Source organism: Pteropus alecto, unplaced genomic scaffold, assembly GCF_000325575.1.
Source record: "Pteropus alecto unplaced genomic scaffold, ASM32557v1 scaffold36, whole genome shotgun sequence".
NCBI lineage: Eukaryota > Metazoa > Chordata > Mammalia > Chiroptera > Pteropodidae > Pteropus > Pteropus alecto.
This window is the reverse complement of record NW_006438868.1, coordinates 106,600-121,679: the sequence shown is the minus strand read 5'-3', so window position 1 is coordinate 121,679 and position 15,080 is coordinate 106,600. Positions and strand designations below refer to the sequence as shown.

Sequence of the window (15,080 nt, the reverse complement as noted above, 5' to 3'; positions counted from 1 at the left end):
CTAGATGCTGGAGAAGCTGGCAAACTGGAAACACCAAAGGACACAGAGCACAAAAACAGCCCCAACATAAGTCTGCTCTCTCTGTATCCAAAAGATAAAGACAACATAGCAAGACAAAACAAAAATTAAGACAATAACTGCTTTACTCTAGCTAAATTTCAGAGGAAAGTCTATAACCTCACCCCTACCAGCAAAAGCCACCTAGAGACCCTGTACTTCCAACCTTGCCAGACTTTAAATGAGGTCTCAGAATCCCTGGCAAAGTGTCAAAGAAGGGCACATAGAGAATAGAAACACCCCAGTCCTCACAATGTCATAGACTGTTTGGGGAGCCTGGATCTCCATATCTAATGGATGATAATGAGAGGCTCCTTCACTTAACCAATGGAGTGGTGTCAAAAGAAGACCTAATGGAGAGTAAGAACTTTTATCACCACCTGGCACTAACAATGGTACCCGTTCACCATGTAATTAAGCACCTAGGTCTCTCCCAGTCAAGATGATATTAATAAAAGCTTAACATGGAGCTAGAACTCTCATTTAGCCCTCAGTAACAAGGACCTGTCCCTCCCAGGTGTCAACGGAGGCTGAATAGGTATGTGGAATTTCACCCACAAGTAATAAAACAGGAGATTTAATTAAGATCCAGATCCTCATAGTAAGCAAAATATCCAAGATTCAATCATATCACTTATCATATCAAGGACTATGATAATCACAACTTGAATGAGAAAAGACAGTCAACAACACCAACACTAAGATGATAGAGATATTAGAATCATCTAACAAGGATTTTTAAACAGCAATCATAAAAATGTTTTAATGAGCAATTGTGAGCATCCTTAAACCAAATAAAAAAATAGAAAGTCTCAATAAAAAAGTAAAAAGTCTCCAAAAGAAATAGAAAACATAAAGAAGAATCAAAAAGAAATTTAATAACTGAAAAATCCAATTGATAAGAGAACTTAAAAAGAAAAAACCTCAGTAGATGAGCTCAACAGCTGACAAGATGACAGAAGAATGAATCAGTGAACTTTAAGAATAATAGAAATGATCCAATCTGACCAAAAGATAAAAATATAGACTGAAAATAAAAAATGAACAGAGCCTCAGGCACTCAGACTATTATGAAAAATTTAACATAAGAATCATCACAGTCACAGAAGAAGAAAGATGAAGGATGGAAAAGTGGCTGAAAATCTCCCAAATTTGGAAAAACACATAATCTCATAGATTCAAGAGGCTGAGCAAACTCCAAACAAGGTACAGTCAAGGAAATTCATATCAGGACAAATCATTGTCAAACTTCTGAAAGCTAAAGGCAGAAATAAAAATATCTTGAAAGCCACCAGAGAGAGAAATGACACTTTACCTATAGGAGAACACCAAACCAATGACAGCAGATTTCTCATAGAAACCATGGAGACCACAACATTTTTTAAGTGCTTCAAGAAAAGAACTGTCAATCTAGAATTATATACTTAATGAAAATATTCTTCTGTAATAAAGAAGAAATCAAGACATTTTCAGAAGGAAAACTAAAGAGAATTTGTCACTAGCCTACCTGTTTTGAAAGCATGGCTAAAGGAAGTTCTTAAAAAAAGACAGGAAATGATAAAAGAAAGAATCTTGGACCATCAGTAAGGAATAAAGAACAACAAAAAGTAAAATATGAGTAAACATAATAGACTTTAAAAGAAATTGTTTCATTAGTTTCAAGTATACAATACATTGATTACACATTTATATAGTCCTTGAAACAATCCCCCTGATTACTCTACCCTCCCTCTGGCTCTACACATAGCCATTACCTCACTGCTATCTGCATTCCCTATGCCATGCTCCCTAACTCTCTGACCCTCTATCAACTACCAGTTTGTATTTCTTCAACCTCTCACCACTTTCTCCCAGCCCACCACTCCCTCTGGCCATGACCTAATTGTCCTCTATATTTGTGGGTCATTTTCAATTCAGTTGTTCTTTCTGTTCCTTCGATTCTTCATATCAGTGAAATCATATAGTATTTATCTTTCTCTGGCTTATTTCGCACAGTATAATCACCTCTAGGTCCATTCATGTTGTAGCAAAGAATAGGATTTCATTTTTCTTTATAGCTGAGTAATGTTTCATCATATATAGACTTTCCTTTTCCTCTCAAGTTCTCTAGATTGATAATTGGAGCAAGAATTATAACACTGTCTGTAGTTCTCAATTTATGTAGAAGAAATATTTGAAACAATTATATTTAATATAAATTATAAATATAAATTCTATTATAAATGTTGGTAAAAATGTAAGCAGAGTTAAAGTTTCTGTACTTCTCTAAAATGGTAAAGTATTGACACAAGTAGACTGTTGTGCATTACATATTATAGCGTGATACCAATAGCAACCATTACGAAAGTCTATGCAAATTTATATACTCAAAAGCATTATAGATAAATCAAAATAGAATTTGTCTTAATCCATTTGGACTACTATATCAACTTACCACAGACTGCATAACTTATGAACAACAGAAGTTTATTTCTCATAGTTCTGGAGGCTGAGAAGTCCAAGATCAAGGCACCAGTGTGGTCACATTTGATAAGGGCCCTCTTGCTGGATTATAGCTGGCACCTTCTTGCTGTGTCCTCACATGGTGGAAGGGACTAGAGATCTCTCTAAAGCCTCTTTTATAATGCACTAATTCCATTCATGAGGTCTCTACCCTTATGACCTAGACAGACTCAAAGGCTCACCACCTAATTAAATCATCTTTGGGGATTAAGATTTCAACATATGAATTATGGAGGGTCACAAACTTTCAGACCATAGCAGAATTCTACAAAAAAAGTTTAACTAACAGGAAGTTAAAATATGAGTAAAACAGAAGTGAAAAATAGAGGGAAAAAAACATAAAACAAAAATAAAAAGGCAGCAATTTACCAAGAATACATAGCAATCCTAATGGTGTAAACAGCAAACAACAGAGATGCAAATTATCCAAAAGAAAAACTGATAGAACTGACAGTAAAAATAGACAATCTACACATATAGTTGGAAACTTCGACATCTATCTCTCAACAATGAATAGAACAACTAGAGAGAAAATCAGCAAAGATACAGAAGAATTCAACATCATCAACCAACAATCTGATCAATATTTATAGAACATGCCACCTAACAACAGCAGAAAGCACAAAACTCTAATGAAAAAATTAATAGAGATTAAAATAAAAGGAGAGACATACTTTATTCATGGATTAGAAGAATCAACACAGAAAAGATGGTAGTTCTCCCTAAATTGATATACAGATTGAATGTATTTGTTATCAATGTCACAGCAAGATGTTTTATAGATATAGATTATTCCAAAATATATGAAAAAACAAAAGAACTAGAATAATAGGTAAAATAATTCTGAAAAAGAAGAATAAAATTGTACCAAATTTCAAGACTATTGTATAGCTGCAGTAATCAAGATTGTATGATATTGGTGGATGAATAGACACATAGATCAATTGAATAGAAGGCTCAGAAATAGGCCACACACAAGTACAGTCAACTGATTTGTAACAAAGGTACAAAAATAATTCAATGGAAGGATTATCTTTTAAATAAATTGTGCTAAAATGGCTAGATATCCATAGTCCTGCCACCTACATCTCGCCAAATGTACCTTGGCCTAAACCTTACTTCTCATTCAAAATTAAATCTAAATGTATGATAGACTTCTATATAAAAGTTAAAATCATAAAACTTTTAGAATATACCATAGGATAAAATTTTCAGGTCCTAGGTCTTGCTGAAGAGTTCTTAGAAATGACATAAAAATCAGTCTTTAAAAGGAAAACAAAATCAATAAACTGGACTCCTCAAAATGTTACTTTATGACTCTGTTAAGGGGATGAAAAGACAAGCTACAAACTGAGAGAAAATATTTACAAACCACATATCTGGCAAAAGACTCATGCATAAAATATATAAACTCAAGATTCAACACTAAAAAGAATAATTAAAAAAAAAACAATCCAATTAGATACTGAGCAAAAGGCATGAAGAGACATTTCGCTAAAGAGCATGCATGGATGGCAAATAAGCATGTGTAAAAATGTTTCACATCATTAGCCATTAGGGAAATGCAAATTAGAACCCCAACGAGTTATCCCTGCCCATTTATCAGAATGGCTAAAAAGTACTGACAGCAGATGCTGACAAGGATTTGGAGACAGTGCATCACTCACACATTGCTAGTGGGAATGTAAAATGATATAACCACTCTGGGAAAGTTGGGCAGTTTCTTATAAAACTAACATCCTCTTATTCTACAACCCAGCATATTGCACTCTTGGGCATTTATCCCAGAGAAATGAGGACTTAAGTTCACAGAAAAATTGTAAACAAATATTTATGGAAGCTTTATTCATAATAGCCCCAAATTGGAAACCAACCAGATGTCCTTCAGTGGGTGAATGGTTAAGCCAGCTGTGATACAGCTGTCATGGAATAGTGTTCAGCAATAAAAAGGAACAAATGATTGATACACAAAACAACTTGAATATATCTCACAGGCATTATGCTGAGTGAAAAAAAAATCTGACTCTAAATGTAACGTATGATTCCAATTTTATAACCTTAAAATATTAAAATTACATAGATGGAGAACACATTAATAGCTGCGATGGGTTAAGGATAGTGGAGAGAAGAGAAGTGAGTGTGACTATAAAGGGGTAGTACAGGGAAATCTTTGTGGTGATAGGATACTTTTGTATCTTGATTGCTGTGGTGATTACCATAGAAACCTTTATATGGGATAAAGGGACATGGAACTATACACGCATGTCATATCAATGTCAATTTCCTGGTTTTGATATTGTATTATAGTTATATAGATGTACCCATTGGTGGAAGCAGCTGAAGAGTACATAGGATTTCTCTGTATATGTTTGCAATTTCCTGTGTATCTATAATTTAAAAATAAAAAGCTTCTAAAAATTGTTTAAAGTAGTAGAATTAATAAACTAATTTACTAAGAGCCTCTGGCACAGCTGTATTTCAAAGATTATGCCAAACGTATTAGCCAGTCACTGCCACCACTGAACACTGAATAGATGCTGCCCTTGGCCCTGCTACCAATGCTGCTCCTAGAAAATGGATTTTTCTAGTGACTGCTGCTTCTACCACCATAGATATGGCATTGGATTCCATCTTTCCATCTTTGAATCAATACTTTCTGACCAAGTGTTAGGTTGGAGTTGTGACTGTTTGTGCAGTTAAAGAGTTGACTCAGCAGGTCTGGGATGTTAAAAGCCTGTGTATTCCACAAAAAATTTTGCACATTCCAAAGAAAGGTCTGGCTCTTGACAAAGTCTTGGGAGATAACCTCTAAGCCCTTAAACTATCCTACCAGATTAGAGTGTCTTTGTTCACCTGGGGCTTTGGGCCATAGCAGAGAATTTACATTAACAGTGCAATTTATAGTGGGGCCTTGGACTTTGTGGTATTAGTTTGACTTCTGCATAGGCTGGAGATTAAGTAACTAAGGTCAGCCACTCAGGTGTCTCATGCCTACAGACTGATTCCCAGTAAGATCCTGGGTACCAAGAGTCAGGCAAGCTTCCATGTTTGTCACACATCTTGCTGGGAGAATTAAACACTGGCCATACAACTCCAGTGAGAGAGTACAACTGGAAGCTCATGCTTGGTCTTGTCCTGGACTCTGCCCTATGTGCTTTTTAGTTTTGATGATTTAAATCAGTATCCTTTCACTGTAATAAACCATAGCCATGAATATAACACCTTTTCTGAATTCTATGAGTCCTACAAATCATTGAATCCAAGGGTGGTCTTTAGGGCCTTGCCATAGTGGTAGATCCTATAGATCATATTCTCTTACCTGCTAAGGGAATGTGAAAAAGTGAATATCTGGCCTTTGTGGCTTTTGCAGTTGTAACTATTATGTAATAGAGTATACACACTGTATTATCTTACTAATATGTGAAAAATTGAAATATATCTAGCCCTAAGGGTTTTCAATAAGCATTCGTAGGACTGTATAAAGAAGTCCTAAAACTTAGTAAGACAAAGACAGACAACACAAGAAAAATAGGTAAAAGACTTACACAAGTACTTCACAACAGAAATTTAATAGGTCTATTAATATATGAATATGTGTTCCACTACTTATCAGAAATGTAAATTAAAACCACAGAGAGAACCAGTAAAACACACATCAGATCGGCAAAGAGATTGGAAAGATTTTAATACTAAGTGCTATAGAATATGTCAATCTTACTCCCAGGCATCTGATGTCATAGGAATAAAAAACATTAAGCATTAAAATATAAGGATATATGTACAAGTATTTTATCACATTGTTGTTTGTATGTGCCAAAAACAAAAACAAACAAACAAAAAACCCTGAAACCAAAATAAATGACCACCAGTGGGGAAATGATTGAATACATTGTGGTACATCCCTATCTATGAAATATTATGCAGCAATGTTAAAGAATGAATCGTTGTTAGGCTAGCGTTAACTAAAATAAGCCGGATGCATTAAAGTGCTTATAATCTTATTTTTTATAAAACAAAAGATGACTTTTTGAACATGGAAGGATATAAAAATGGTTGTTAAAATGCATGTCTGGCAGATGAGGGTAGAAGTGAAAGAAAGGAGTGGGAGGCAGTAAGCAAAAGCGTGATTTAAAATATGGCATATATAATTCCATTCATATAAGAATTAATATGCATAAAGTGTTATGTCTAAATCTTAATAGCAGTTATCTCAAGGTGGTGAGATTTGGAGTAATGTTCACTTAATTTCTAAAATATTTAGGTAACATTTGAATTTTTAACAATTAACATGCAATATTTGTATAATGAGAAAAAGTAAGTGAATTCATCACAGGAAAGAAAAACAGTATGCTTCTCAGGTTTCTTGTTTGAGCAAAAGGGTGGATGGTGGGATTCATTCATTCGTTAAATATTTTTTGAGAATATCAAATATGCTAGGCATCGTTCAAGGCCCTGGAGATACAGCAATGAATAAAACAAAGAAAAATCCATCTCCTCAAAAGACTTTTAATCTAATGTGGAGAGAAGGACATGACTAAAGGAGAAACACACAATGTTGATGAAGAGAATATATAGAAGAATCAGTTTGTGACCTGTTAATTTTGAAAACACTACCTGAAATTTATGTAATGTTACTAACCAATGTTACCTCAATAATTTTTTTTTAAGAAAAGATAATAGAGACATATCCACTTGAAGAAGTGATGTAGGCAGTTGGATTATGGATCTAGGATTCAGAGGCCAAGTCAAGACTGGAGATATAGATATGGAAGCAGCATATAAAATGGTATTTCAGACCTTTCTGAGTCTGATCACGTCCCACTGCAGACACTTTACAGAGGAAGTGCTGAGGAAAAACAGGCAGCTGACAGGGAAGGTTGCTATGCAACAGATGAGGGAAGTCATCCAGCCAGGCAGAATTGATGTTGGCCCTTGGGGACCAAATACTGTGGGCTTTCCCTAGCATTAGCTTCCTTTCACACTTAAACTCCTGGCAGGAGCTGATGCCAGAACAAATGTGAAATGTACAAAGATCTGCCTTTGATTTTTGGAAAGTATCTGTTCAGTTTAGGTCACCTCACATCTGTATGTCATTTTCTGCCTTTTCGAGTCTCTCCAGTCATTCTGGAAGGACCGGGGCATGTGTGTCCTTGGGCAGGACCCCAGTAAGTGCTCCTTGCACTTCCGTTTTGCATATTGAGAAGCCAGGCTCAGAAAAGTGGAGTGACCTGAGTGGGCTCACATGGCTAGTGACAGACTGGCCCAGCACTTTATCCCAGGAATTGCCCTGGAAGGAACCAGGACAAACATTTACTCTGAATCAGGGCTCACCATGGCTCAGACACACAAGCGATTGTCCCGGCTGCTCCAACAGGCACTACGAAGGCCTCAGGGACAGCGTGTTTATGCCACTCACGAGAAAAGGCCTGGCAGTCAGAGTGGGGAGTGGGCCCCTTGCCTCATACACCAGCTCCATACTGTTTCTGAAGTGGGCCTCTATTCTATCCCTCCCCTCTCATGGCCCCTCCAGTCAGATCAGCATGCATCTCCACTCCCTTGTCCAGCACCAGTTAGGTCACTATTCAGGAGGTCTCTGTGGAATCTCTAATTTCAACAAGTGCTAGGCTCCTGCTAAGCTCATGCACTTTGGGGCCCAGGAAAAAAAATGGCCAGAGAAGATACACTATTGGAGGTAGGAAAAAGTTTGCTGGAGTGAACCCTACTCCGTGTAGGATGGACTCAGGTAGAGTAGGCAAGGGTGGGGCTGGAGACCTCTACCTGTGTCCTCCTAGGTGCAGAGCAGGAGCTTAGGTCTCAGAGAACACAAACTTATCTTGTTTGGGACAGATGTTGAAAGGGAAGGGGGGTGGGGAGTGGGGCTATCACTCAAACGAAGAGGGGAGGGTGTCTCAGTCCCGCGCTATTGGAACATGGGTTTTGGAATTAGGAAGAGACTCAGGCCCACATTTTGCATTTTTTGTTTACTGGTTCTGTGGCCTTTGTCTGGTTCATGAAGTGTATCTATGCCTCAGCGTCTTGATCTGTAAAATGGAGACCTTTGCCTCCCAGAGCATCTAAGGAGAAAAAGCCCTAGCAAAGATCATTCTGTGATGTACAAGTTGTGCCCTTCACTCCCCTCCTCCCTGCCTCCACACACAAAATAACCCCAAGGCTGGAACTGCACAAAAGGGCAAGAAAGAAGCTAATGTTTTTGAGTCTGGGAGCTTTTGAGGGGGATCATGTAGAGTCACGTGGCGAGCAGACTTTTCCTACCTCCAATAGTGTATCCTCTCTGGCATTCCTTTTCCTGAGCCCCTAAGTAAAGCCTAGCACTTGTTGCAGTTAGAGACCCTACATCGAGACCTGCTTAATAGTGACCTAAGCGGTGCTGGGCTAGGGGGTGGAGATGCTTGCCGACCTGACAGGAGGGGCCCTGAGAGGGGAGGGATAGAACCGAGACGCATTGCGGAAAAGGTAAGGAGCTGTTGTGTAGGGCAAGAGGTGGGATCTAGAGGCACAGTGCATCTGTTTTGGGGAGGGGATGTTGAGGAAGGGGAGGGATTGTTGTATACTGTAGACCTGGTTGGTGGTGGGGTGGTGTGTTGGCAAAGGGGCGGCACTGCCTCCCGCTGCACATGCGCACCATGGTATTCAGAAGGAGGCTTTTGTTGGGAAAGCGGCTAGGACTCTTATTTGGTCGGTCTGCTCTTGCGCATGCGCACAGTCATGCGAGGCGGTGGGTGGTATATTAGGCGAAGAGGCGGGGTCGTTCTAGCTGCCGCGCTGGCATTTTCTCCTGGACAAGGAGAGGGTGCGGCTGCTGAGAGCCGAGCACTGCAACCCCGATCCTCTGAGTCGTGAAGAAGGGAGGCAACGAGGGGGTTGGGGTTGGGGCCTGAGGCAAGGTGAGAATTAGCCCCCAGACAGGGCATCTGCCCCCTGGTGCGGGCCCCCCATTTTTCATCCCTATTCTTTTACCCCGGATTCTGATCCCCTTTTCACTCCCCAAACCCCGATTCACACCCCTCACCCAATCCTACCTTATTCAGAACCTCCGTTTGCTCTCTGAATCCTTCCCATCGTCCAAAATCTCCAGATTTCTCGACCTCGATCTGCACTGTTAATACGATTGATTGATTCTTCCTTATTCGAAACCCATTCAATTTCCCAAGTGCGACTGCCAACCCAATCCCTCTAGATTCAGAACTCTTACATGCTTTTTGAACTCCGATTTGAAGCTTCTTCCCGTCAGTAGCTTCTTGAGATTCAGAACCTCCATTTGGACACCCATTCACATTTCCTACATCGGTCCAACGCGTTTTCCTCACATTCAGCACCTCACCTGTCCCCACAATCAAACCCCAACCATCCCACCCACAAATATGGTTCTTCGTATTCGCCCTCCGTAGTATAACACCCGGCTCCTCCTCCACACCTCCCCCCAGGCTCTGCTCTTGCCAGAGGGACAGGAGCCATGGCTCAGAAAATGGACTGTGGTGCGGGCCTCCTCGGCTTCCAGGTGAGATCTCCACTCCTTCTCCCCGTTTCCCCAGCTGACAGTTCCCCCTGGGCCCCTAGCTGCCCAAACGCCTAGATTCGATTTGCCCTCTTCGTGCTAGATACTGTCGTCTTTCAAATTCCCAGGGTTTATCGAGGGGGGAAGGGCGTCCCTTTTCAGCCATCAGTCCCTGCTCAGAGAAAGGGGAGACCCTGTTAGTAGTCAGGGCAATCTGCCCAGATAATGCGGGTTGGATAAGGAACCATTTTTCCCGTAGTCCTGACGTTTGTAGAGCAGTCTGCCACCCCCTCCCCCAACCTCCTAACTCCACCCTCCGTCTCTCCCTCATTCCCTGCTCTCTGCGACCCCCCCTTATTATCCTCAAATCCTCGCGGTGGCACCCTCTCACTGTCCCCAGTCCAGAGCTCCTACTGCACACCACTCTGCTCTAACCTCATTCCCTGATCACCCCACGGTTCCACTTCGCCCCCACTCCTCTTTCCACCCCACCTCTCTTTTAGCCCCTGCCCCAGTCAGCCCCTGCCAGTTGATTTGTTACTACTGCTACTCCCTTGCCTTCCTTCGTCCCTCGCCAGCTGTCAACATCTCTGCCTCAGCCCTCTTTAAGCACCAACCACCCTACTGCACCTCCCTTGCACTGCTCTGCCTACCCTTTGGTTCCTGCTTTGGAGGCCCAGAGATTTAATTTTTCCCCCTGTATTTGCAGGCTGAGGCCTCCGTAGAAGACAGCACCTTGCTTATGCAGACCCTGATGGAGGCCATCCAGATCTCGGAGGCTCCACCTACCAGCCAGGCCCCAGCAGCTGCCTGCGGACTGAATTCTAGTCCCCAGAGTTCACAGCCCCCAGAAGCCAGTGAGATGGCTGATAATCAGGTTTCAGCAGCTGCAGCTAAGCCTAAAACAGCCTTTAAGGCTCAAAATGCCACCACAAAAGACCCAAATGCTGCCTATGATTTCTCTCAGGCTGTTAATGCCAAGGAGACACTGCCTAAGGCAGCCTTTATGACCCAGAAAGCCACCCCAAAGGGCCCAAATGCTGCCTATGATTTTTCCCAGGCAGCAACCACCAGTGAGTTAACTGCCAACAATTCTGAGATGGCTTTTAAGACCCAGAATGCCACTACTAAGGTGGGCCCAAATGCCACCTACAATTTCTCTCAGTCTCTCAATGCCAGTGAGATGGCCAACACTCAGCCTAAGACAGCCTTCAAGGCTTGGAATGATACCACTAAGGCCACAATGGCTGATACCCAGACCCAGAATGTTAACCAGGCCAAGATGGCCACTTCCCAGGCTGACATAGAGGCCGACCCAGGTACCTCTGAATCTGATGGTGCAGCTGCACAGACATCAGCAGATGGTTCCCAGGCTCAGAATCTGGAGTCCAGGACTATAATTCGGGGCAAGAGGACCCGCAAGGTGAGATCCCTGCTAGCTACACTTTGCTTTGGGCTCTCTCTTCTCTGAGGTTATTTGTTCTAAAAACAAATATATAGAGTTATCTATGTCTGTATTTATGTCAATATCTGCCTGTGTTCAGCTAGATTATAAGAGATGATAAGGTGAATGTGATAATTCCTGCCCTCTGAGTGTTCACAGACTGATGCGAGATGAGACATAATATATACATCCTGTATGTAATTCAGTTTTCATTTTGATAGCAGTCTCCATGTGTTAGATCTTGAGCCAGGCACATTCACACAGCTTATCTCACTTTTTAAATCTTCAAGGTACCTCATATGAGTTAGGGATCATAGCTTCAGTTTTACAGAGAAGGAAACTAAGTCCCAGAGAGGCGAAGTGACTTGAGTGACTTATCCAGGGTGGTATAAGCAGAGCCAGTGGTGGACATAGGAAGAGGAGCAGCTTCAAACCCCACCCTTGGGTTGCTCCTGGCCTGGTTCAGAGATGAAACTCCTGCTTGGAAGACAGTGAAAGACAAGCCCAGGACTCAGGGTGACAATTGGCTAGTGGGTCGGGCTGTCACTCACAGGTGAGGGTTTTAGGAGACCTTCCTGGAAAAGATGGGGTGAGGACACAAACACCTGGTGACTCTGGACCTTCCTTCTCTTTGATGATGCAGATTAATAACTTGAATGTGGAAGAGAACAGCAGCGGGGATCAGAGGCGGGCCCCACTGGCTTCAGGGACCTGGAGGTCTGCACCGATTCCAGTTACCACTCAGAACCCACCTGGCGCACCCCCTAATGTGCTCTGGCAGACCCCATTGGCCTGGCAGAACCCATCAGGCTGGCAAAACCAGCCAGCCAGGCAGACCCCACCAGCACGTCAGAGCCCCCCAGCTAGGCAGAACCCACCAGCCTGGCAAAACCCAGTTGCTTGGCAGAACCCAGTGATCTGGCCAAACCCAGTGATCTGGCAGAACCCAGTGATCTGGCCAAATCCCATTGTCTGGCCTGGCCCAGTTGTCTGGCCAAACCCATTGGCTTGGCAGAATCCACCTGGATGGCAGACCCCACCTGGATGGCAGACCCCACCAGGTTGGCAGGGTCCTACAGATTGGCAAGGCCCTCCTGACTGGCCGCTACCACCCGACTGGCCACTCCCACCCGACTGGCCACTTCCCACGGATTGGCCACTTCCACCTGACTGGATCCCCACCGATTGGCCAGTTCCACCTGACTGGCAGAACCTGCGACCTTCACCAAACCTGCGCCCCTCTCCCAACTCACGTGCCTCACAGAACCTGGGTGCCTCACAGCCCCGAGATGTGGCCCTTCTTCAGGAAAGAGTAAGCCCTTTAACTCCCCAGTCACTTCTCTCTCTTGTTCTTTTCTTTGTCATCTTTCCTTCTATAACTCAACCTAAGTTTTCTGTAAATATAACTTTAAAGATTTCTTTTTCCCCTTCCAGGCAAATAAGTTGGTCAAGTACCTGATGCTTAAAGATTACACAAAGGTGCCCATCAAGCGCTCAGGTAGGTATCCAGTGCCCTCTTCCAGGTCTTTGCCCTTACCTACCCCTCTCCTTCAGTCCCCTCCTTCCATGGCTGATTCTTCCTTTTTTCACCCTTGAGGACACTGACTGCTCTTCCCAGCAGGGCTGGCAAAGGAGCTGCAGCTCTGTGGCCCCTGCTCAGCCCAGGTGTTCCCTCCTCTCTCCTACAGAAATGCTGAGGGATATCATCCGTGAATACACTGATGTTTATCCAGAAATCATCGAACGTGCGTGCTTTGTCCTGGAGAAGGTAAGAAGGCAGCCCTAAGAGAAAGGAATGATGGGGAAAGTCTTGATTTCAAAGATTCATGGAATTCTTACTGGGAGTTTAGAGCAAGTCTCACAGGAAGGTGAACAACTTGAGTGTGGGTAGCTTATGCTAGATTTTGTAATTTCATAGTGTTTTCTTTTCCCTGTAGAAATTTGGGATTCAACTCAAGGAAATTGACAAGGAAGAACACCTGTATATTCTCATCAGTACTCCTGAGTCCCTGGCTGGCATACTGGGAACGTAAGATGGGAAAGGAGGTGGAACACTGCCTTTCTCAGTGGTGCTTTTTTTTTTCTGGGAGCATGTCAGGGTCCAAGGTTGATGGTCACATAGCAGGTCATTGGCAGAGCTGGGTAGAATTATCCCCTAGCCGAGGAATACTGGGGAAGCTAGATGGGTAAGCTGCCTGGGATGTCTTGTACAAATGGCTGCTGAAAGCATATTCTTTTTGTACTCCTTTAGGACCAAAGACACACCCAAGCTGGGTCTCCTCTTAGTGATTTTGGGCGTCATCTTCATGAATGGCAACCGTGCCAGTGAAGGTGAGTGGCTGGATCTGCAGCTAGGCGTTGGCTACAGCCTGATTTCCATGCTCATTTTTTGTCTCTTGTCTCCTCTTGCCTCTCATTGCAGCTGTCCTCTGGGAGGCACTACGCAAGATGGGGCTGCGTCCTGGGTATGATTGGGCTCTCTTGTCTTTTGCCTGTTCATACCATCCATTGACAATAGAGAATGGTCCCAGGATTTTATCAGCCTGGTGGTCTAGGGGTTTGCGGGGAGGTACTGAGCCCAAGAATGTGACCTAGGTAGATAGAGAAATAGTCCTGAACTCTGCCTCTTCTCTCATCTCTGACTTCTGTGTTGGAAAGCTCTTTGGGCAATGTCATAGTCTCTGTTTATGGCTTCCTTTTTTTTTACTATTAGGGTGAGACATCCCCTCCTTGGAGATCTAAGGAAACTCCTCACTTATGAGTTTGTAAAACAAAGGTAAGTGATGCCTAAGGAGATTTGTCTGGTCCTCATGAGTTCAGTGTGCTAGTCAGCCTCAGAAAGTCCTCCCCGTGCTCATTTCTTACACTAACTATACCTATACATATGCATACAGAAACACATGTCACTCAGAAATATTTATTGAGTATACTCCTTGTGGTTGAATTTTTCTGCAGTTTAGTTATCTTGCAAGCAAAGCTTGTCCACCATTCCCATAGTAGACATCTCCAAGGCAGGGCCTGGCTGAGGCTTTTGCACTGCAGTGTAATCATTGCATTGGGCCTATCTGTGGCTCACTGACAAGATTATAAGAACCTGGAGCTAGAACTGTGACAAGGTGGGATTAAGTGTTGTCCTTTCTATGGCCCTACATAAGCCTTTCTTGGAGCTCTAGGAGACTGCTAAGTGTAGAAACACCAACATAGGAATTCAAATGCCTGATTATTAAGAGGGTCAGTACTCTCATCGTATTTAGGAATGAGTCTTGGGGGAGCGGGCATTGCTATCTGGAGTTTCAAAGTCTAGGATTAGTAGGCATTAATGGACTACCATTCTACCTTGATAGAAACAAATATCTTCTTGCTCTTTCCAAGGTACCTGGACTATAGACGAGTGCCCAACAGCAACCCTCCTGAGTATGAGTTCCTCTGGGGCCTCCGTTCCTATCATGAGACTAGCAAGATGAAGGTGCTGAGATTCATTGCAGAGGTAAAAGAGGACCTGCTTCAGACTTGATGGGTCAAAGGGTGAGATGTGACTGGCTAGGTATGGTCCAGAGCAGG

The 15,080-nt window shown here is 42.7% G+C and overlaps 1 protein-coding gene across 2 annotated transcripts in view; it reads left to right on the top strand.

The window, feature by feature from the left end:
• The window catches only part of MAGED1 (MAGE family member D1), a 52,891-nt gene that overhangs the window by 36,856 nt on the left and 955 nt on the right, over nt 1-15,080 (top strand). Inside the window, exons 1-11 of one of the 2 annotated variants that reach the window (XM_006915858.3) lie at nt 9,309-9,464; nt 10,005-10,078; nt 10,785-11,498; nt 12,163-12,831; nt 12,954-13,017; nt 13,208-13,287; nt 13,457-13,548; nt 13,771-13,850; nt 13,942-13,984; nt 14,233-14,295; nt 14,892-15,006. In XM_006915858.3, the coding sequence (XP_006915920.1) occupies nt 10,034-10,078; nt 10,785-11,498; nt 12,163-12,831; nt 12,954-13,017; nt 13,208-13,287; nt 13,457-13,548; nt 13,771-13,850; nt 13,942-13,984; nt 14,233-14,295; nt 14,892-15,006 (1,965 nt within the window). In that variant the 5' untranslated portion in view covers nt 9,309-9,464; nt 10,005-10,033. Of the gene's footprint in view, nt 1-9,308; nt 9,465-10,004; nt 10,079-10,784; nt 11,499-12,162; nt 12,832-12,953; nt 13,018-13,207; nt 13,288-13,456; nt 13,549-13,770; nt 13,851-13,941; nt 13,985-14,232; nt 14,296-14,891; nt 15,007-15,080 lie in introns of those variants that run through there. The other variant, XM_006915859.3, reaches the window with a different exon arrangement.